The 22,901-nt window shown below is 54.0% G+C and overlaps 2 protein-coding genes across 2 annotated transcripts in view; one reads left to right on the top strand and one right to left on the bottom strand.

The window, feature by feature from the left end:
* Nucleotides 1-5,173, top strand: part of CD40 (CD40 molecule, TNF receptor superfamily member 5) — a 35,427-nt gene extending 30,254 nt beyond the window's left edge. Inside the window, exon 9 of the mRNA XM_009994033.1 lies at nt 5,159-5,173. Coding sequence (XP_009992335.1) covers nt 5,159-5,173 — 15 coding nt within the window. The remainder of the gene's footprint in view (nt 1-5,158) is intronic.
* A 2,740-nt stretch (nt 5,174-7,913) lies between these two features.
* Nucleotides 7,914-22,901, bottom strand: part of CDH22 (cadherin 22, type 2) — a 45,425-nt gene continuing 30,437 nt past the window's right edge. The window contains exons 8-11 of the mRNA XM_009994034.1: nt 17,103-17,224; nt 16,690-16,807; nt 9,457-9,708; nt 7,914-8,452 (exon numbers count right to left, since the gene is read on the bottom strand). Of these exons, the coding sequence (XP_009992336.1) occupies nt 7,914-8,452; nt 9,457-9,708; nt 16,690-16,807; nt 17,103-17,224 (1,031 nt within the window). The remainder of the gene's footprint in view (nt 8,453-9,456; nt 9,709-16,689; nt 16,808-17,102; nt 17,225-22,901) is intronic.

Genomic DNA, 22,901 nt, shown 5'->3' on the forward strand with positions numbered 1-22,901 from the left:
AGCAGGAAAAGAAGCCCTGCAGTTGGGCTACACTGGGTCTGCACTCAGGGCCCACCCCAGACCACAGCAGCCCTGGGCAATGCGAGTGCCTTGCTGTGCAGAGGCAGTGCTGGGCCTGTGCAGCTGGGTGGGATGGGGAGCACAGCTGCCTGCACCTCTGGTAACATCTGCTGCTGTGGGGACAGGAAAGGGATGTGTTGCTGCCTTGTAGTCCTGCAGCCACCTCTCTGCAGCTGGTGGGCTGGGGGTCCACAGGCCACGGTCCCAGCAGCCAGACCTGGAAGCAGCAGAGGCTCCCAAGCAAGCCAGCTGGACATAACACACTCCAGCACCTCCAGCAGCTTCTTGGAGAGGAACCTGGGACACAGAGCTGTGATGCTGCAGCATCTCCAGCTTGCCCGTGCATCCAACAGCGTGTCTGCTTCTAATTGGTCCTAGTGTCTCTTTGCATTTCTGCTTGCAGAACGTCATTTTCTTCAGAAAACACTCTTTTGCAATTACTGTGAATTACACATGAAAAGCAAGTGACCACATATTGATTGGACCCCAGGAAAAGCACCAGAGCCATTTAGAGTAGATTAACTTTTTCTGGAAAATGCTTTCACAGTTATTTAAAGAGATTAATCAGTTCATTTCAGTTCATTTGCTATTGTTTCTATGGCCCAGCCTCCCCTCAGCCCATGGCCTGGAATATCCCCCTCTCAGCTGCAGGAAGACCTAAGGCCTTCCTGGGAGGTGTGCCAGGAGAAGGGCAGGAGCTTCATCTCACAGTGTGTGCCAGGGTGCTGCTCTCAGGGCTCCCAGGCAGGTGCTGCACCTCAGCATGCACAGGGAGAGGACGAGTGTGCTGGGAGGAGTGAACAGGCAGCCCCTGAGCAGGCAGGGCTGGCAGCAGCTGCAGGAGCTGAACCACCAGCGCGAGCAGCGCCCGGGTGCGACGCTCGGGCTGAGGGGCCTTGCAGAGCTGCAGGGGGGGAGTTCTGGAGAAAGCTGGACACAGAGGGTGCAGGTCTCTGCCACAGAGCCAGGGGTGGCCCGAGCCCATCCCACCCTCCTCTGCCCACGGCGATGCCGGTGTCGTGGCCACCCAGCCCCCGGCAGTCAGCACTGGCTGCAACAGTTCAAAGCAGTTTTTTTCTTTGGGAGGGAAGTACAGAAGTCAAATGGCTCCTGTGGTGGAATACTTTCCAAATGTCAACACAATCTGTGCTACATTACAGCTAAATGTGATAATCTTAACGCCTGGCTTCTTAATGTCAGTGGCACTGAAGTCTGATGGATTGACAGACAGCCAGAATGACACGCAGTCATAGCTGATAAGGGCTCTCTCCAGGGAAATCACAGCTTTTTAAAGATGTTGGCAGCTACTAGCAAGTACCGTTTTATTTAAAAGGATTACAAGCATTGATTGCACTTCCTGTTTTTTGGTGGTTTTTTTTATCACATTGCTGAACCAAGTGACACTTGTGCTGTGAGCTGAGCCTTTCAGACAATTATTCTGGAATAATGAAGGTGTGTCATGTCGGCTGTAATGAGTATTTTCAATGCCTAATTTATGTACAATGTGAAGGAATTTCAACAGCTGCCTGGTTCCTGGCTAAAGGTGAGTGACTCCTGACCATGGAGGAAGCTGCTGCAGGCTGACTCAGCTGGGGATGAGTCGGGGTGGATGGTTCCTGTTAGCAACACGTGCTTCCCTCAGCAGAACACAGATTAAAACATTTCCAATTACTGTGGTTAAAACACCAGGCAAGGGGACATATTTGGCTAAGCAATGGCTGGTGCCCACTCCCCCAGCAAAGAGCTGGACCAGCCCATGCTCACCTGAGCAGCTCCTCTGCAGCAGCGATAGAGACAGATGAAAAACTTGTGTCCATGAAACTTCATCACAGCTGGACAGGGCAGCTAACAACCCATGAGCCACAGTCCACCTGTGCTGGATCCAGCCTTGCAAAGCCCAAGGTCTTTAAGAATTTGAAGAACAGTCATCACATCCACTCTCCTCTGGACAATGAGGCCAGCAGAAAGCCCAGGCTGAGGTGTGTGAGCCAGCCCAGCTGCTCACACTGCAGCAGTGTCCATGGAAGCAGTCCTGGCAGGCAGCAGCAGTGCTTACACTCCACCCCACTGCTCCACCATGCTCAGCAAGGTGAGGGAGAGGTCCCAGCCCCACCGTCTGACTGCCCAGGAGGAAGATTCCAGGGCCAAGTAAAATTAAATTATTTTGTTTCTCTCCACCTTCTCTGACTGTGGCAACAGGTAGTGCAACAGCTGCCTGGGAACTCAGCTCCCATCCCTGCCAGTGAGTGGGGAGGAACCTGTTGCTGCAGGGCACAAGCCTGGGTCACCTCAAGGATGCTGGAAACACTCCTGGGATGGGAGGTAGCAGAGCCACAGCAAGGAGAGAGCACAAACTAGAGCACCACAGCACAGCAAGAAACCCCAACAAGACAAAGCAGCCTTTGCCATGAGCACAAAGAACAGAGATGCAAAATTGAGATTAAGCTAAGCAGTGAGAGACTGATACCAAACCTAAAGAAAGCTCAAGGGTTTGGTAAACAAATGGATACAGGGAGCTGTGATACTAGCTGTGACAATGATGGTTAAAGGAGTCAGCTTTCTGGTGAGAGGGCAGCTTCCTCAAAGGATATGGGGGTAAACCGATCACCTTCGTGAGCAGCATAATACAAATCCAAGTGGGAGGCAGAGGCTTAGAAGGCCTTGCTTGCACTAAGTTACTAGAGATGTATTTTTCTCCTGGGGGTGCAGATATCACTGCCCTTTTATAATTTCCCGTTAATGATCCCAGCAGATCACATCCATCTTTTGTAAATAACTCTCTTGGACACCTTGCCTTCTGGAGCTCAGGGCGGCTCAGAGGGAGGCACTGGAGGCGACTGATGCCGGGAGCAGAGCTGCCTCATCCAGCTGCTGGGGCACCAGCCTTGCAGGGCTTCTTCATCATGTGACAGTGGCAAATGCCACTGTCCCCCACCAGCAGATGGTCACAGGCTGCATCCTGTGCAATGGGGGTGGTGAAGGAGCAACCTGTGCTCAGGTGCCAGGAGCCCAGCGCAAGGACACGGAGCGCGGCAGGAGGGACCGACCAGGAGCAGCTGCTCTTGGGCAGCAACACCAACAATGTGGCACCAGCGGAGCTGCCACGCTCAGCTCCTGCAAAGCAGCTGCCTGCAGCAGCCTTCCCACAGGCAAAGACCCACCCGAGGCCACAGGCACAGCTTGGGCAGGGTCCCGCTGCCCCCAGCCCCTCCCACGCTCACGGCACCCGCTCCTCACCACCCTGATCGGCTCTGCCCAGCACTGGCCCGTCCTCTGCACCTGCTGCCCTGCCCACCCATGAGGGTGCCCGGAACGGTTGGGAGCCCTTGGCCCCTGGCACTGCTGGCTCCACAGACCCGGGGCTGCCTCTGATGAAATACAACTGACCTGGAAGAAGCGTCTTCATCCCCCAGACACCAGGAGAGGAGTCCCTGGGTTTGCCCAGCTGGCCAGCTCAACCCCCGGGTCCAAGACAGTCCTGGCACTGGCCACCAGCCTGCAGAGCAGAACTGGCTTCCTCTTCTGCACGAGTAAAGTGGAGACCAGCCTGTCCTTCCCTGCAAGGAGCCAGAGACTGCTGTGCAACTGCTGAAGATAGAGGAGTTGCTATAGAAAAATTGCCTCAAAGGGGGCTGTGTTGAGGGGACATGGAGCTCTTAAAACATCTTCACAGATGCTTCTGCAATCAGAGCTCTCAACAATCCTCCTTAAGGGTCTGGTTCTGGATAGCAATTTGTTGCTTTGAGCTCTCTCCATTCCTCCACAGTATCAAGAAGCACATCTTTCTGCACAGCCTAGGCTCATCACACTTGATACCAGGCACTTGTAACCTCCTTCGTTAGCAGCACACAAACTGCAGGTGCTCCCTCTGGCAACGGGGAGTTCCCAGGACAATGCAGCCCACCTGGTCCCCAGTCCCAAGTTTTAATCATGATACTTGCTTGGCTGCCTGAAGTGGGAGAGCAGGATTCAAAGGGAGCACATCTCTATACTGGCTGCAGCTGGGACACTACAGCTCTTGTTGCTAAGGTCCTGAGTGAGAAACTTGGGGTGCAAACACACAGCAGCCACCAGCAGCTCTCTGCCAACAGCAGCTGGCAGAGCTGTGGGGACACTGCTGACACACTGGCTGCGTGTGGGCACTTAGCCACGATGCTTGCACAAAGGCCTCAAGGCTGGCAGCCAGAGCGGCACTCGCTGCAAGGGTGAAAAGCAAAGCAGTGTGTACACAGAGGCCTGGCAGCACAGCTTTCACATCTGAAAAACCCTCCAGCCTCAAGACTCCTCCCTTCTCTTACAGCATCCCACTAGCTGCTGTCATCAAAGGTCACCAGATGCTTCTTCCATAACATTTAGTGAATAACCAAGGGAGCAGGATGGGAGGCACAGGGATGGTGAAGGATATGGAAATGCTAAAGACCTCAGGGATCAGTAAGACTGTTTCAGAGCAAGGACTGCAAGATGCTATTTAAATGACTGTCACTTTATGGAGGGGTTCAAGTTCTGCCTGTGGTACCTTCTGACCTATACTGATGCTACCACAGATTTAGTGCCCATCCCTGTGCCACATCCAGCCTGTGCCACATGCCACCACCACGGGTTTGATGATGCTTCCTGGGCCCAGGGAGCTTCATGCCTGTTTGCCACTATTAAGTTGATTGTTCCTTAGTCACTTGCCACCAAGAAAATCACCAACAATTGATTTATCTATGGTCAGGCTACAGTGTCATTTACTTGCATAATTTCCATATTAAAACTGAGTACGAAGGATTTATTTCTGCAGCCAGTGACTGACACTGCTGTGGTACATACCACTACCAGCATGAGAATAGGTCATGGTAACAAAACCTGTTGACAATGCTCAGTTGTACCAGAGCTGGGAAGAAGGACATGACCAGAACCTGTGTTTGTGAGTGATCAGTTGGTCACCTATGAGCACGGCTGTGACTTCAAGAGAACAACACTGAAGATGCACTTTTTAAAGAACATTAAGGAACTCTGTTGGCTGAGAAAGGAAAATAATGAGGATGATAATCAGACTTCCTTTTGCCTCTTGGCATTAAATCTGCCTCTTGTTCTTCCTGCCGTTGCTCTGCAGGATGAAGGAAAATGACCTCCTGGTGAGACAAGCTGCTGCTCTGGGGATGGAGCTTCTGGGGCCCTGCAGAGGAGCCTGGCAGCTCAGAGCCCAGACCCAGCACTGGGGTGGGTCCTGCTGGGAGCAAACACAGCACCACGCACCCAGAACCTCGTGTCACGCAAAGCACAACCTGACTTTCTTCTCCCAGAGAGATGGAAAAAGCCAAGGACGTGTTTTTCATAATCTCATTCAAATTCAGACAGATTGGGCACATGCTGAGGGAGGCAGGCAGTTGGGGTGCTGGGTCCCAGCAGGGAACACGCGGGCTGTGGGGGCTGCCTGCCCTGGGAAGGTGCTGATCTGACCCCACCAGCAGCACAAGGCGAGGAAACAAAACACAACGGAACAAGCAAACACGCAGGCTAGACCACAAGGAATCCAGGTCCTAGAAAGACCTTGAAAAAATAACAAGGGTAAGGAAATCAACCTCCTGATTTATTTGGGTAGAGAAAGAAAACCGAAGTGACCACCAGACAGCGCGGCAGGTGCCAGCTCCTCCTGCGCGCGGGGCAGGGGGGGACGTGAGCGAGCACGTGCGCTGGGGAGGTGAGGAGGGCGAGGGTGCTAAACACATACCCTGTCAGACCCCATCTCCTACGGACAGAGCCCTGCTATTGCACAACACTTTTGCTAGAGGAAGAGTCAGCTCCAGAGGGGCTCGGGCACAGCTCTTCAGCCCCGAGGGAAAACACAAACACGTTCCTGAGGAAAGAGAGGGCTTTTTCCATGCTCCTGCTCCGGGGCAGCCCCTGCCCGAGCCCACGTGCCCAGAGCCAGCACTGCAGAGCCAGCATGAAGCAGCCACTTGGCCCCATGGCCTCCTCAGCATCATCACAGTGAACCAGCAGCACAGCGGGCACTTGCTGCCTCCCTGAGGGGCCTGGAGAGACCCTGAGCAGGGAGCAGCTCCCCAAGCTGCAGCTCCCGCATGGGCTGACCTGGTGGCCACGGGCAGGAGGGACCACAGGCAGGAGTCATGGCAAAGACACATCCTACCCCTCTCCACTGTCAGGTCGCTGCAGCCAAAGGACCAACACCAGCAGCCAGGGAGCAAAACACAGTAAAAAATGGACAAACATATACATTTACAGTCAAACCACCAGGGAGAAAAAACACTGTGACTAAACTAAAAGGACAAACCCAGTGAGAAGTCCAGGATGTGTCAGACCTTGGGAGACCTTATCAGTTACCTATCAATGATATAACTGGTTTTTTTCCCAACATGCACAGATAAGGAGCTGCACTCCCCAGCACAGCCTGAGCAGCTGCCTGTGCGTGCTGCTCAATGCACTGCTCAGCTTATCCTGAGGGGATCTGGGAGGCTGGGAAGGTGCAGGGCACTGAGCACATTTCTCCAGCATCACCTGCAGCCCAGGAAGCGATGGCACATCCTGCAGGTCCTGTCCTGACCTGCCCCCTGACACCAGAGTTTGTGCAAAGGCAGCCCCACTGCAGGAGCTCAGCTTGGTTTCTTGCAGGGCGTTGTGCTGGGTGGGGACACCCCAGGTACCCCGAGATGCCACAGACCTGCTGCCCAGCTTGCAGCAACCAGCTTGGCTGTGCAGCAGTGCCACCAAGATTTGGCCTCATGCACATGTCCTGGGGACGGCTTTTCTGTCACCGATGGTGATGCTTTGCTTTCAGCAGGGTTTAAGCAGGAATTATTCCTCCAAACAAAAGGGCTGGGGTCCTCGAGCTGGGACACAGCTCTCCCCCACCACTGCAGGCCAGGGTGCCTCAAGGTCCTGCCCTCTGCAGCCCCCACCTTTTGGTAGGAAGCTGGTGCTTGGGTGAGGCCCTGCAGAGCCAGGCCTAGTCTGCCCTGAGGGCAGAGCCCACCCAGAGCCCCCCCAAGGCACTGCCCAGCACCAGGGCTGCTCTGTGGCTTGGGCCACAGCACAGTGCCAGGGCAATAGGAGGAATGTCCTGTCCATCCCCAAGGCCATGGGGCACATCAGGACCTCGCAGGCAACATCCACTGTGCAGGGAGGGAGAGAGCCCCTTCAAATCATGAGCATCTTTGATAACCATGAGGAAGATCTAAGAGCTGAGAGGCGAGGCAGTTGCAGCTTAGGGACGAGGTGTGTTCTGCAGTGAACTCTGGTGCAGCAGTCCCTCTGTGCAGGACGTCACCCTGGAGCCCACACACCCGACCAGGAGCCCGCACAGAGAGGAGGACTCCAAAAAGCAAACAAACATAAGAGGGAAAAAGCTGAACGAAGTTAAAGGCTTGTTTCCCTCTGCAAGGAAAAGCTCTTAGAGAAACCAAAGCACTTCAAATGCTCTGACTCAAGTGACAAAAACAATTTAGACAACAAAAGGCTCCCGGTTTGCTCTTCTCCTGAACTGGGCTAGCAGCACAGATCTATTTAAATGATAATTTGTGGGGGAAAACTCCCCCTCCCCAAACTCTCTTTAATTAGATTTTCTCTTTCTTAATGCCTAGTGCTTTATTGGAGACTCATACTAAGGAGATGAGGATGGCCACATCCTGGCTCCTTTGGGCACTCCAGCCTGGCCCTGCGGCTGGAGGCTCCCCAGCAAGGAGCAGCTGAGCAGAAGCACATCGCTGGTGCTCCCCAGCCCCACAGCACAGTGTCCAGCAGCTGCCGAGCTCAGCTGGAGGCACACACTGTCCCTGCATGGCACCTCGTGGCAGAGCCCCACTGCAGGAGGTGCCAGGAGCCCGGCCAGGCTTGGTGGGACAGCTCTTCTACGACTCCTCACTGTCCTCCTCACCCCTGCGCCCGGCATAGAGTGCTGCCAGCTGCCGAAAACGCGGCCCCCAGGCCCCCAGGTAGGAGAAGTCCTGCTCCGAGCCACTGGACCAGGTGTTGATGGAGCTCAGGGAGGGCACGGGGGAGCCTGAGCCCTCAAAGGCGTAGGTCTGGAATGAGTCATAGGGTGGCACGGAGAGGTCCTCATCTGCCTGCTCCACCTTCCTGCAGATATAGTCTCTGAACATGGAGAAGTCCAGGTCTGGGCTCTGCACCCATTGCGGGAGGGTGTGGAGCTCGGAGGCCGGGTTTCCACTCGGGCCCCCCTCTCCCAGCCCCCCACCTCCATCTCCACCCTTGATCTCACTGAAGTCATAGAGGCTGCGGAGGGCTGACATGTCGTAGGCCTCTGTGTCCTGCTCACCACCCCCTTCGTCATTGTATTTGATGACATTGTCTCTCATGTCCTCATCATCCTCGGCTGTGAGGTGGCTTTTGTGGTGTCGCTTCAGGGTGAGGATCAGAAGGACCAGCACTGGGAAAGGAAGAGAGGGTCAGGTAGTGCAGGAGCTTGTGCAAGGTGGGCTCCCATGGGGGCAGGGACGCCCGTGCTCGGCAGCCGGCGCAGCTGCAGCACAAGGAGCCCCGTGGCCAAGGCTCACCAAGGAGCAGCTGTGCTGTGTCACTGGCTGGGAGACATTTGCAGGGGCTCCAGTGTGGGTCAGGAGATTCCTTTCCCATGCATCATAGTGGCAGAGACAGGAGGGACAGATGGATGGACGTTCAGCTGGACAAACAGATGGATTCTGTGGAAGATGAGTAGGAAATGGGGGTGCATGAATCACAGCAGCAACAAAATGTTGGGAGAGTGAATGTGGAGCAGATGGCACAGAGCCCGAGCAATGAGCCACAGATGTGTCCCGGATCATCATCCATTCATCCCATCACCTTTAAAGCACCAATGTGCACTTTATTCAGCTGGGCAATTAGGCAGAAATTTGTTTGCATTGCATTGGAAAATGAAACCAGTGTAAAGTGCACCCTGTGGGAAAGGGTTTCTAAATGGAGGCACAGCAGGAGACAGGGAGCAGAGACATGCCAAGAACAGGAGACCTCACTGAACAATGCACTGGCTTTTGCAGATGTCCAGTCAGCCCTCAGGAGCCAGTACTGATGCTGGAAGGCTTTCATAACCAGCATCCATCAACTGCCCCACGATAAACTGGAGGGCACTGCAACACTGCTCTCTTGGAGCACCTTCCCACAGGCACACAAGCCTACACCTCTCCTGCACCTTCACACCATGCCGTGGTGGCCCAGCACAGGCTTGTGCCAGCCTGCCAGGGGGGCCAGCAGCATTTCAAGGGCACAGGTCCTGACCTGGGCAACGCTCTAGTCTGCAGGCACCCCAGCCAGGCTTCCCGCCCCCCATGCTGCAGCCCCCAGCAAGGAGACAGCTGCCCACAGCAACTGCCTGTATGATGTGGGTGGAGAGAATACGGGACAAGTCAAGAGACCAGAGGACAGGAGGACACTCACCGACCAGGATGAGGATGCAGACCAGCAGCGCGATGAGGGCGCCAGGGCTCAGCGTGGCTGACACCACGAAGGCTGTGCTGTTGCAGGACTGGATGGCCCCGCTGCTGTCGCAGCCGCAGACGCGGATGGTCAGTGTCCCGGTGCTGCTGAGGGCCGGGGGGCCGCTGTCCACCACCAGAATGGGGAGCAAGTACACATCCTGCTCCTGCCGGTTGAAGCCCATTCTCTGGGTGTGCACCGCAGCAGTGTTGTCTGCAGGGAACAAGGAAAGCCGCAGCAAAGTCACTCCCTGGCACAGCCAGCGGGACTTTGCATGAGCTCCACACTTGAGAGGAGCACTCAGGGGCTACCACTCGCACAGCAGCTGCTCGTGTGCCAACTCCAGCAACCACCCAAAGAGGGACAGGGCCCCCCCTCCTCCCTAGCACAGGAAGCAAGCTTGTGGCTCCCCTGCACCACAGACCCTTGGCAGCCCGTGGGGTTGTGCCTGGAGGTGGCCAGCTCTGCTCCAGCACTTGCCCTTTCACCGGGCTCCCTGGGGCCAGCCTGGCATCTCACTGCAGGAAGAAGGACAAAAACCTGTTGCTGACATGGAGACCCCTCCTGATCCAACCTGGCTGACTCAATACAGAGCAGATGGGGGTGTGCTGATGGCAATAAACCTGCAAGAGCAGTTACTTCTTCCAACCCAAAAGCCACAGGTGAAGTGTCCTCCCTCAGTGGGAGGGCCAAATACCCCAAGATCCCTTCTAAGTTCTGAAGGAGCAGGCAGAGCTCCTTCCTAGACTCCCAGCTGCCTTCCCCTCCATCTGCTCAAAGCCAGCTGTTTCAGGGGCTCAGCCAGCACAGCACACCCCACTCCAATCCCACTGACACGACCACTTGATGGGCCACCCAGGGCTCCGCACCAGAGGTGCACCCAAACAGCAGCTGCCCACAGACAGCACAGAGCAGGGACTGAAATCCAGCCTGGCTCCTGCTCACGTGTGCTGCTTGCTGCCAGCCAGCTGCTGAGCGGGCAGGAAGGGATTGAATAGTCACTGAACAACTGTGGCCAGATGTCAGAAGTTGCTGCTGACTGTCCGCAGTCTTTATCTAATAAAACACAGATTGGCCCACTCACAGCAAGGTGCTGCTGTCTACAGACTCTCTCCTCATTGCACCTGATTTATGCTGGACTGGCCCCTTTCTATATCAATCAGCTCATCGATCGGAAAAGACATCTATTCTAATTCTGGCTCTTGGGCTGCTTGCCACCATGGAAATTGCTGTATGGATTGGGTGCTGCATGGAAGCATGTGGAGCACTGTGGGGATGGGAGGAAAGCCAAGAGCAGAGCAGAGGGGCAGGCACATGCCAAGTCATGGGACAGGTGGGATCCACTAGCCAGGAGAAAGCAGGGCAGACCCAGAGATCCAGTGCATCAGCCGGCACAGAGCAGAGCACAGAGCCCATCTGCCCCACAGCTGCTCAGGGGCAATGAAGTATGGACAGAGGCACAAATGACCAGCCCACAGGACTGCTGCAACTCACCCAGCATCAGCCAAGCAAGGTCTCTGCTTCACTGCAGTCAGAAGGAGCAGCTGGGGCAGCCTCAGGTGTGTGCTGGAGCCCAGCATAGCTCAGTGCAGCAGGAGCAAGGATTGCAGGCTGTCAGTACTGTCTGTGCCCAAGGGGGAGGCAGCAGTGCTGGGGCTTGTGCCAAATACCAGATTGCTGCTTCCTATCATCAGGTTCCTTGACTCAGCTCACCACAGCTTTTTGTGTGGCCATAATATGGCTGTGTCGCTGGGGAGACCAGAGCTTTTGGCACCCTGGCTGGGGAGAGCTGAGAATCCAGTGTAAAGGAGACAGGGAGAGCTCAAGCGCTTTCAGGTTGCCTGAGAGCACAGGTCTGGCTTGAGGAGCTTAATGCAAGAGAGGCAAGGCCACCGGAAAGGAGACCACACCAATCAACATTTGGAGGCTGCCCTGAATGCCACTAGGGTGGTACACAAAACCAGATCTTATTAACTCACACAGTACTGTGCTGCAGATCACTAGAAAAACTTGTCCTTTGGATGTAGCATCTTTTATCCATTAAGGGAATCTTCCAGGTAACCTCACTCATCCCTGCTTGCAGCTGCAGATTTCATGCAGGCAACATCCTCAGGAGCACAGAGCAGAAGACAGCAGTTAAGACCAATGGTTGTTTGAGTCAATCCAGGGGCAGTTTGGCTCAGAAGGGAGATCTCACCTGCAAGGCTGCAGGGCCCCCAGCACCCTCACGCTTCCTCAGGCCAGTGTGATCCAAGTGCTGCAGTGTCCCCAGCCCACGGAGGGTACACACAGCCCATGGAGGGGACCCACAGCCCACTACCATCTTTCTGCACCACATGTGTCACCTGGCTTCTTTGTATGTGAGCAAGGACCACCAACCCTGTACCTTGGCAGCCGCCAGGTCCTGAAGGACATCTGCCGTCCTGGCAGAAACTCTGGGAACAGGGTTGCTCCAGCCTCCTGGGTGCCAGGGAGCAGGCTGCTGAGAAGCTGCCTACAGTTTACCAAGGATGAGCGAGGAAAAAAATTGTTATGCTAATCATTTGCACAAAGGTAACAAGAGCTCATTTGGTGCTGCCGCCTCAGCCTGCTGCAGCACGACAGGGAGGTATAAATAGCACCAATGGTACCATCTCATCCAGAGGCCAAGTCTAACTCCTAGCTAACCCAGCCAAATATAAGCTTCAGGCATCTGAATCTAGTGGAGATGAAGCCCCAGGACAAATGGCCCAGACCCACTGGCTGTGAGCAAGGAGGGCTCTGGCCCTTGTCCAGGAAGGTTGCCTTCCCTGGCACCATCACACCAGCCGAGCAGCCAGCCTGAGCTTGTGGTTGGATCCTGGCTCAGAGGACCCAGTGCGTGCAGTCCTGCACCTCCACGTGCTGCTCAGCCTGTCTCTCACCCAGGTCGAAGGAAAGGCTGTGTTGAGGAGTTCTCCCAGGGCCAGTGCCCCTGAGTGCTGCACTAGCTCCTCACCTCTCTGGAAATGCAGCCGAAGGCTGGAAACTCCCCTCCTATTTACAGCCAGTTCCAGCCTCTCTTAGGGAGGAGGACCTGCCACACTGTTTTTTTAGAAACAGTCTCTAGAAACCAAGGGGAAATACATGTGCAAGTCACAGAGAGGCAGCCACAAACCCCAGCTCAGCTGAGACTGCTCAGACAGGGCACAGCAACACTGAGCCCCTCACCTCTGAGTACAGAAAGAAGAAATATTTTCACTGCTGAATCCACAAGGTTAAAATAAAGTAATCAGTACTTAAATTTATTAGTAGCACAACAGACAGCTTTGCTGTGAAAAACCTCAGCTCAATGTAATCCAAAACTCAGTGCTGGGGGGAGAGACAAAAATTACAACTACAAAAAACTATTTCAAATACCATGAAACACCATCTTCTCTCTTCAAGAGGGTGACATGAGCATTTCTACAGGAAGGGGATCCACAGAAATTTCTCATCTACACCTAAGACATTGCTCACCAGGCAGGTACAGCTGGTAGAAGAAGAATCTGATTTTTCCCTTTTGCTCTTCCCTTTCCCCAGTTCCTGGGTGCCAGGTCACAGCACCATCGCTCAGCCCTGCAGAGATCTGATGCTCTTCTCCTTGTCAGATCAGCATCTGCACTGCTCATGCTGAGAACAGCATCCATGCAGGGTTGGAGGAGGCTTCCTCTGTCCTGAGGCAATCTGCAAATCCTAACATTTTGCTTTTGATTGTTACGATTTTCAGATCTTCTATTACCCATTACATGCTCTTAATGAGACCTGCAGAGAGTTCAGACATCTGCTTGTCTAGCCCTTGAGCTCTGGAGTCAGTAGCTCCATGTGTCGCTCCATATTATCTAGCACCCCTTCCAGGTTACTGGGCTTGGATGCTTTCTACCATCCCTCCCAACACAATTAGAGCTTCTCAGATAACATAATTTCAGGCTTTAATTACCTTTGATCCTTCTGTAATATTTTTTTTCAGGCCAGAAAGATGGAGCAAAAGGCCAAGTTAGAAGGCAGAGGATGGTGGATGCCTTTGGAATGGCACCAATTGGACATGGGTGAGGTCAGCTTTTCCAATTCTAACTCTTCTTTTAGGCATCTCATTTGCTGGGCACCTTCCTTCTGGATCAGGGCTGTCATTACCACACATGACGTTTGTTCCTTGTCTGATGAATCAGGAAGTGCCTGAGCACTGCCTTGGACAGAGCAAAAGCAAGGAAAGAGACACCAGCAGGATTTGGGGCTGCTGCTAAAAGCCCGACACACGCAAACTCAGCTAACACAAGGTCTCCTGTAGGGTCACCTTTTGCTCCTGTACCTCTGACCAGGAGCATCCAGAGGCAGCTCGACGTGCTGCTGGGAGGTGCAGGGCTGCAGGTGTCACCTCTGGCCGCCCTGGGGCCTGACCCCGCAGCAGGGGCAGCACTGGGGCAGTGCAGGCTGCAGGGGACCTGTCCTGGGACCACTGCCATGCAGCCCCTGCCAGCAGGTACTCCACAAGCTCTCCATCTGGACAGGCTGCCCCATCCATTGCCCTGGGCCTTCCCCAGATCCCTCACGGGTTTCCCCCAGGCAGCCCATGGGAGCACCAGAAGAGCCTGGGCAGGGCTCAGCATCCTTTCCTGCCCCGCTGGCTCTGCTTCCCCCTGTGCAAGGGAAGCTCTGCACTTCAACATTTAACCTGCTCTCACTCCTGCTTTTCCAGCCTCCCGCAGGGTCAGTTTTACCAACAAGGTGCCTGCCTGAGCTGCTGTCCCTCCACTGCACCTGCCCACAGCCCCCACACAGCTCGGGGCCTCAGGCACCTCTCGGCTGTTTGCAGTGAACTTGCTGCTGGCGTGGCCACCCATGCTCCTCACACACCAGCCCTGCCATGGCTGGGTGCTCTTGTCCTACCTGACAAACTGCCACAGGGAGCATGTCTGAGGAGATGCTGGTCCCTGTCATGCTGAGGACAAGCCACCCTTCTGAGGTACCTTTCTGCTGCCTTGCAGGAATTGAGGGAAGTAGGTGCAAAGTGAAATAGAAGAGGGATTTAAGCAAGAGCTTAGAGAATCCATCTGTGCTGACATCCATCAGTGTCACTCCCTGGCTGCAAAAGCAATATTTATAAATCACGTTTCAAAACCGGCTACAAATTTGTACAAAGAAACAGATGGGCTGGTGGTAGCAGTTTGTCACCACTGATATTTATATGGAGGAGTAGAGACAAGTGCAAGAGTAGTGAAAGCACGAGAGGGGGCCAAGGAGGGAGACAAAGGAGGATGCATCAAGGGAACCCACAAGAGCAGAAGGTGAAGGTGAGTGCAACCAGGGTGATCAGTGGACAGGAGAAAAGGAGGGAGAGAGCAATCAAAGGAAGGGAGATGACACTAAAACACACCCACATTAGATATGAGGGGTGCCTCCATCTGCACAGGCAGCCGCCTCTTCTTGCTGTAGAAGACAGCATTGCTTGGCAATTGGGAGAGACTCCAAACACCCTGGGAATAACCCTGCAGCAACAGCATTTGTTTTCCTGAGAACAGAAGGCAGAAGGCGATGCCAGCTTTTACTCATTTTATGCAGTGTTGCACCACATGCAAAGTTTGTGAGATCATTTAGCACAAAGGAGTACCCAGTGCAACACGAGCCTCATCCCACTCAAGAGAGCAGCAGCTCAGGAGGCAACGGTGGCACCAGCCAGAGTCCTGCACCAAGGGCTGCTGGGGACCCGCAGCTGCATGACAAGGCAGCCCCTCCTCAGCTGCAGCCACCCCCAGGTCCCACAGGCAGGAGGAGCAGCAGGGAGAGCCCCGGCCCCTCGGGGCTTCGGGAGGGTCTGGGCAGGGACAGACACTGCAGTACAACTCAGGGCACTCAAATATGTTCTCATAAATTCCTTCAGAGAAAGTGAAAAGGAAGTTAATCACTGGGTGTGGGGCAAAATCTAGCAGAGGATTAAAGCTTGACTACACGATAAGAAAGGTCTTGTGAACAGCTGCCCCATGAGTGCAGGGGGAGGGACTCGGGTCAGGGCAGCTGTGCTTTTTAGGACAGAAAGCAATGTTGGTCCTTCTACAGTTACATCTGAAGCTCTTTGCTGTAAGTCTCACTTTGACTATCCCTAAATGCTGAATCAAATGAAGCAAGATCTTACATCAGCAAAAAGTTCCTTTGATAAGCTCAGAACAAACTAAACCAGACTTTTGACAGATGAAGCTGCAAAAACAGAGAAAAAGTTAAAAAAAAATAATAAAATCCCCCAAATAAAGAAGCATTTCAATGTGGTCTGCTGGCTTCCATCTGGGCTCACCCCTCTGATAAGTAAGTGCACATCTGGCTGGAAAAGGGTCCCTGCTGTTCTTACTGCTTCAACCAGCACGTAGACTTACCCAAAACACCAGTTAAAAATAGGCAGGTGCCTGGTAACTACCTTTCTGGATTGTTACTGTCCACACAAATGCAGCCCAAATTCCACTCCCAAACCCAAACGGCAGCCAAGGCTCAGCCAGCAAAACCCGCGTCTCACCCCATCGGGCACAGCAGCAGGCGGAGCCGCTCGGCCCAGGGAGCCCAGAGCTTCCCGGAGGAGACAAGCCCTGCCTGGCTGCATTTCCTAAAGGACAGGATGAGACTCAGGAAACAGAGGAGCCACGCTCCTGAGCCACCACCTCAGGGAATCTGGCTGTACCAGCTGCTTCCCCGGGCAGCCAGGAGGGCTCAGGCTGGCTCTGCACACCCGCTGCCCCAGGGCTCCTGAGCTGCTCCCGTGTGTCGGGGCACCAGGGCTGCCCACCCACACGGCAGCCCCGGGATGACACACACTCCAGGATTTTCCTTAGAGAGGAATATATCATAATGCTCAAAACACCAGCACACCATGATCTGTAAATCCCCACCAGCCCCTTGCCTGCAGGCACGCTGGAGGTTTTGAATCCAGAAAGGGACTGAGAGCCCTGAAAACAGCGAAGGCTAACAAGATAGCATAAGAGGAGCTTTGGGCTCTGCAGCAGAGACAAAACTGGCAGAACCTCCTTGAGGAAATCCAGACTGCTAGCTGACCAGTCCCACCATTTCAGGTTGGCAAGTTGCAGAGTGCCCAAAGCATCCTGAGCTCCATCTAGCATAGAGGGACCATAACCCACAGCCCACCTCTCTCCCCAAGGCCAGCTGTGCTGCTCAGACTGGAGAGACCAGAACTGGGGAGGGTGCAGCAGGGCTTACCCTTTATATCCAGCAGAGAAAAATGGTGGTTGTTGGTGGCTTCAGGTGCCAGTGTGAAGTAGAAACGATGACCGCTCTGAGGTTCATCACGGTCCACAACGCTTATTGTCTGGATCAGCTGCAGGGAAAAGGCAGAGGTGAGAAGCAGTGCTGCCTCTGCAGCTCATTGCAGGGGCACCACATGCAGGGTCTGGCCCAACAGAGCATCACAGGCTTCTGCCACAGCCAGTGATGAGCCCTTGGCCCTGCAGGACACCAGCAAAGGGGGTCCAAGTGTGACATCAGCAGCATGGGAAGACAAATACAGAAGGGGAAGGATGGTCAGGCTGGCATTGCCTAGAGCCCTGCTTGCAGCATAAGACTGCAGCAGGTGCTGATGGGGACCTGGGACAGGGACCTGGGACACCCACTACCTGGCCTGGCTTGGCATCCTCACACACAGCAGCTTCATAGGGGGTGGCGAGCTCAGGTGGGTTGTCATTCACATCCAGGATACGGATACGGAGAGAGGCTCTAGACACCTGTGAGTGATTATCTGAAGCAAAAAAACCACAAACAACAAAAGAGAACTTCAGTAGGAAAAGCAAATCCTCCCTGTGTCTGTTGGTCCAGAGGCCATGGTGGCCCCACAGCTGCTGCCAGCACAGAGGGCCAGGCAGCACAGCATACACCATCCCTTGGGCTCAGCCTCACCACACCCCTCTTCCAGGAAACAAAACCAGCCCCTGGGCTGCCTATCAAGACCTCCTGAAACACTGCTTTTCTACCCTTGGAAAAGATAAGCAGTCCCAAGCAAGTCCCCACAATAAGGGTCAGTCACCACCAATGAGCATCTGTGCTGCAGCCAGACAGCACCAAGAGGGGACAAGCAAATTCAGACACATGAACATCACACCTGGACTTGGATCCTGGCCCTTACACCCCAGCAGCAACATTGAAGCAACTGAGCGGAGCCAGGATGCAAAACAGCTGGTGCCAGCTAAGAGCACAGGGTGATGATGAAACCAGCCAGGAGCACCATCGCCACTCCAGGGCATCTGGGGTGGAATGGTCCTGGCCAAGGCAGGAGGCTGCTGCCCTGGGGATAGCCCTTACACACTGACACCAGGCCTTGTGCTGCCATCAGCAGCTCCAACACGATGTCCCCACCAGCTGCCATCAGGGGCAGAGGGATGGCAGCAGGGGCAGGGGGATGGCAGCAGGGGCAGAGGGATGGCAGCAGGGGCAGGGGGATGGCAGCAGGGGCAGGGGGATGGCAGCCTGCTCCCCTCATGGGGTTGTGTCACAGCTCCGCTCTGCCCCGCAGCACCACAGAAATACACTGAGCCCTCGCTGCAAGATCAGCAATCACTCTGGAGGGCCTAATGTTATCTGAAGCACCTCCTGTGCTTCCAGAAAGGAGAATTCCCTCATACTCCATCTCCTCTGTTTTACCCAGAGGTTGACAGACCTGATGCTTTTCTCCTTGCTCAGGCAGGAGCTCTGCTGCCTGTTTGTCTATAAAATTAATGCTGGCCCCTGCAGATCAGGTGGGGGAGGACCCAAGGGAGAGGAGATTTAGCACTGTTCTATAATTAGCCAGGAACCTAAGCCCCCTCCCCAGAGCTGCCTTCACCCTGTTCTCACGTTATCACTCCCTCTCACCCAGCCCAGCTGCTCTGGTGATTAGATGGTTGCTTTTGGGGGAGGGAGGCAGAAGTCGTGACTAAAAGCCTAAAAGGATGTGTTATTTTAAAAGGCTGGTTGGTGCAAGGGAACAAACTGCAGTTGCTTTCGGGGGGAATGGAAGGAGGAGGCAGCAGGGCAGAAAGCCTGAGGAAAGGGGTAGTGCCTGGTGCCCACCAGGGCCACAAACAAGCAGAAGGAAAAAGGGTTTGATTCCTGCAAGGAGGAGCATCTCACCACCCCCTCCTCTGGATAACTCTCCCTGCCACTCAGTGGTGAAGCAAGCTGGCATTGTCCTGGAGGCACTGCAGAGAGAAAGATGAGGAAAGGCAGGAAGAGAAGGGAGAAAGAGAAGCCTGAGACCCTACCTCTTCCCCTTCCTAACTGCACCCTGGAGGAGCAGCTCCCCCCCAGTACCCTGTAGTGCCTGAACTGGCTGGAGCAGCAGCTGATTCCAGTGCTGCCAAGCTCTCCCCAGGGTCTGTTGGCACAGCACGTGCCATGGAGGTTCTACAGGGCCAGGCTGGGACACCCAGAAGAGCCTGAGCACAGCAGCTTCCCTTAGAGATCACCCTTTGCAGCTTCATCAGAGGGATGTGACCAGCATGTTTAGAACCAGGCATAACCATCAGTCTGTCCTCTTCCACATCATCAGCAGCTGCCAGGAGTGCTTCATTCCATGCACGTGAGCAGGGTTGTCCATGTGTCACAGCTCAGTGCCAGGGACCCGAGCCGACCCCTCTGCCAGAGCCAGGACTAACATCCCGCTCCCCTGAGCACAGCTTGAAGCACAGCTGTCCTTTCCAAATGCCCCTTGTCAGACAAAAGCTCTCCTTTTGCCCCTTCCAAAACTGCTGAGGCCTGATGCTCATGCTCTCTCCTGGCTCAGTGACAGGGTTAAGATTTGACGTCTCTAGGAACATCAAGGTTGAAATGCAACCATTGCCTCATTGTCTGCTCTCCCAGTGAGGCACACATCAGCTTCCTTTTATTTTGGCTGCACTATGATCTGTTTGAAGGTTCCTCAAATGCTTTCACTATCAGCATCGCTCTTCCTTTGAGCCAGTACCTGGATTTATGGGTGGAAAATACGAAAAATGGTTGGATATACTAGGAAAAAAAGTATGTCCAAAGCACCTCTGAAATATGTTTTCTGTAAGTGATGCGGCATAAACTGAATTCATGATAGTGAGCAGTGTGATTAAGATTGTTTGAATCCATTTGCGATGAAAGGGATGATGCTCCTAACACAGACTTCACAACAGCGAGGCCAGAAGCTCTGACCTGTGCTTCCTCTGAATGCAGAGGATCCAGGCATGCGCCCCTGCACATGCTCCAGCAGACAGGAGGAGATGCTCCACGAGATGCTCCATGGGAGTGAAGCACTGCCAGGAAGAACAGCAGACTAGGGGGATGCAGGGAGACAGAGAAATGTGCCCTTGAAGGGCTCTGCCAAACACCTGGCCAGAGGATGGGGAAGAGGTTGCACGTGCCAGGCTGAGACCGACTGGGGAGGAAAAAAAGCATCTTCCTTTGCAGCATCTCTCCTCGGTATTCCAGCTCAGCTGACTGACATGCAAATTAGTTTAATTATTTCTTCTTCTAAAATAAATTATATTTTGCAGTAGCTGCAATATGTTGTGTCAGGCAAAATTACATTCAATATTTTTAAACTAATTGATGTCAGCCTTGAGAAAACCTGATTGACAGCAGCGAGGAAACCAGGCTGCTACCTAAACGCTTTCTTAAATTAAAATTAAACATGCCGTTTTTCTGCATTTCCTCCAGGAGTTGGAATGCTATTAATCTGAAAGACTGAGGAAAGAGACATGGAAAATACACAGAAGCAACGGGAGGTGCTGGAAGCACAGCAAAGGCCTGTTGCCTTTGCCAACATGTGCGGAATTATACCGGAGATGCTGGAGCCTGCAGGGGCTGGGGGACAGTTCTGCCCAGCACTTCCATGCTGCAGCACCTGCACCTTCCTCAATGCAGTGATGGGACAGGCAGTGATGGGCCCTGGCTTTGGAGCAGGAGAAAGCCACAGTCCTGCTTCAATCTTCAGCCACATCCCATTTTTCTTAATTTGATTAGCCATAACATGAACAGTACAATATTCTTGTTGTAAACATTCAAAGTGCCAACTATTTGCCCTCTCCCCAGGTTCCAGAGAGCAGAGTGCCTGCTGGACTGACACTGAGCAGCTCCAGCAAGTGCTCTCAGATGCTGGAAGCTTTGCAGCACACACTCTGATGGGAAGGGCTCACCAAGATGCTTGGCTACCCCTGCAGCAGCAGGAAGGGAGGTGATCCGTGGTTTCTGTGGCACCAGGATCCAGTCCTCACCCCACTAGACCCTCACACAAACTCACAATAAAGCACTTTGCATTCTTACATCCAAGCATCTACTGTGAGTCTCCAAATCCAACCAGGGCTGAAGCACATAATGCCCTTGTGCACACACAGCCATGCAGCAGCCTCCCACTCAGAAAGCTGCTCCCCCAAGGTGAAGCACAGTCTGAGGAAAGCCCAGAGGATTGTGGGCTGCTCTTTATGGCTGCAGCACCTCAAGAAACAGGACTCACAGATGTGATTAGAAGACCAGGATGGGCCACTCTGCTTTCCAGCACTCCCGTCACAGCCGTGAAGCACAGGGTGGGTTTGTAGCAGCCAGCACAGCTGCAAAGCTGAGCACTGATGGCAAGGACAATGCAGGGCCATGCCAGGGTAGGGCTCATCACACACAGGTAGCTGCCTCAGAAGCTGGAGATGAAAACGTGGCTCCCAGCTGAGAGGAAGCAAAGTGGAAGCAGCAGTTAAGCCAAGCAACATATAAATGGCTCTCACCTCTCCTGAGTCCTGCCCAAACTCGGCAGCATGAGAGTCATTAAATCGCATCCAAACACAATGCCCTGATTAAAGCCAGACTCCAGCAGGAAGATTTATCATCTCAATTACCAGCAGTGGACACAGCAGTCAAGGCCTCATCATTTTACATGAGCAAAGAGGAAAACAGGAAGAGAATCACTAATATTAGCCTAAGGAAGGTAAACAGCTTGTGAGTAAGATGAAGATTTATCTCTGGAAACACTTGGCCTGGTCCCAGGCCAGATTTGCTGAACAGCCCCAATGCTTCCTGCTGGCTGCAAGGACAGGTATTCTGCTGGTGCCCTGGGAAGTGCCCATTCCACGGGCACAGTCAGGTCCCCGCTCCTCCCGGCAGCCCCGGGCAGTGCCAGGTGCCTCCTGCAGCTCCTCACACCCGCTGCAAGGTGTCACCTGCACCCCAGCACCGCTGCTGCCACCGTGCCACATCCCAGGGGGGCTTCCAGAGACAGGGACAGCTCGAGGAGGCTGCAGGGAGGCAACACCTTGGTGCAGAGGGCTGCCTGGGAGGGAATGGGAGCCAAACAGGGATCTCAGCACGGGGGCTCCAGCCCCCCATCCCAACACTGCCCGTCCCGCTGTGCCAGGCACGGCCTGACAGCTGCTGCACGGCCCTGCCAAACCCCTCCATCACTCGGAAGGCTGCACCTTTACAACTGCCCTTTCCACCAGAGGATTCAGGCATAAATTGTACTTTAAATTCATTATCAGTCATTAATATTTCATTATTACAAAACGTTAAGGGTAATGTCACTGGGAAGAATATCTGGGCAGTTAAAATGGATGAGTCAGAGCTCACCATGGGAGAAGTCAGAGCTCTGAAGAGTCTCCCTGGCCTTTGAAGCGATCCAGCCTGACAGGCTTCCCTGCCGGAAGGGAGCAGCAGCATTTACTGACTTGTTCTGAAATCCTAGCTGCTGCATGTAAATATTGTCCTTCTGATTCTTGTCACCTCATGTTTCCCCTGGAAGCTGCGTTGTGCTGCAACACTGTGATTCCTCCTCCCCAGCCTCCCCAGACGTGAATGGCATCTTCCTGCTCAAGAAGCAACAGACATGCAAAGACCAGAACTCCTGCGGGGTCTCTCTCTGGGAGTGAAGCTCCAGCCCACAGACAGACAAGCCTTGGCACAGGTCTGCAGATGTCAGAAGGTGCTTTGCAGCCAAGGCAGCTCCCTGGCACCAGCTGCTGTGGGGCAGCAGAGCACAGCAGGTCCCAGGCTGCCCTGGTGACTTGTGCATCCAAAATCTAGAAAACATTGAAGAATACAGCAATGCCTTTCTGCTTCCCAGCACAGTGCCTGGAATTGAAGCCCCTTCCTTCATCTTCAGGCTCAGAAAAAAAGAGGAACATAGACCCCCCCCTGTGGCCCACAGGGCCAGATCCACCATCGCCAACCAGCACTGAGCCCATGAGCCCAAGCACTATAAAAACACATGGAGGGCAGCAGGATGGCCAGGGCAGCTTCCTACCCACAGTGGAACACCTGCAGGGAAGCAAAACCTGCCCTTTGCTGCTATTATTTTCTTTTCATTCCTCAAGAGGAGTTTATTCAGAGCTCCTTTGAGCAACAGGACCCAGATTAGCTTTTTTCTTTCTTAACTGGAGAAGAAAAGACAAACAGAACTTGTGCTGCAAGCAGCCAAGCCATCAGGTGTAGGG

The sequence above is a fragment of the Chaetura pelagica genome, unplaced genomic scaffold, assembly GCF_000747805.2.
Source record: "Chaetura pelagica isolate M959 unplaced genomic scaffold, ChaPel_1.0 scaffold493, whole genome shotgun sequence".
Classification (NCBI taxonomy): Eukaryota; Metazoa; Chordata; class Aves; order Apodiformes; family Apodidae; genus Chaetura; species Chaetura pelagica.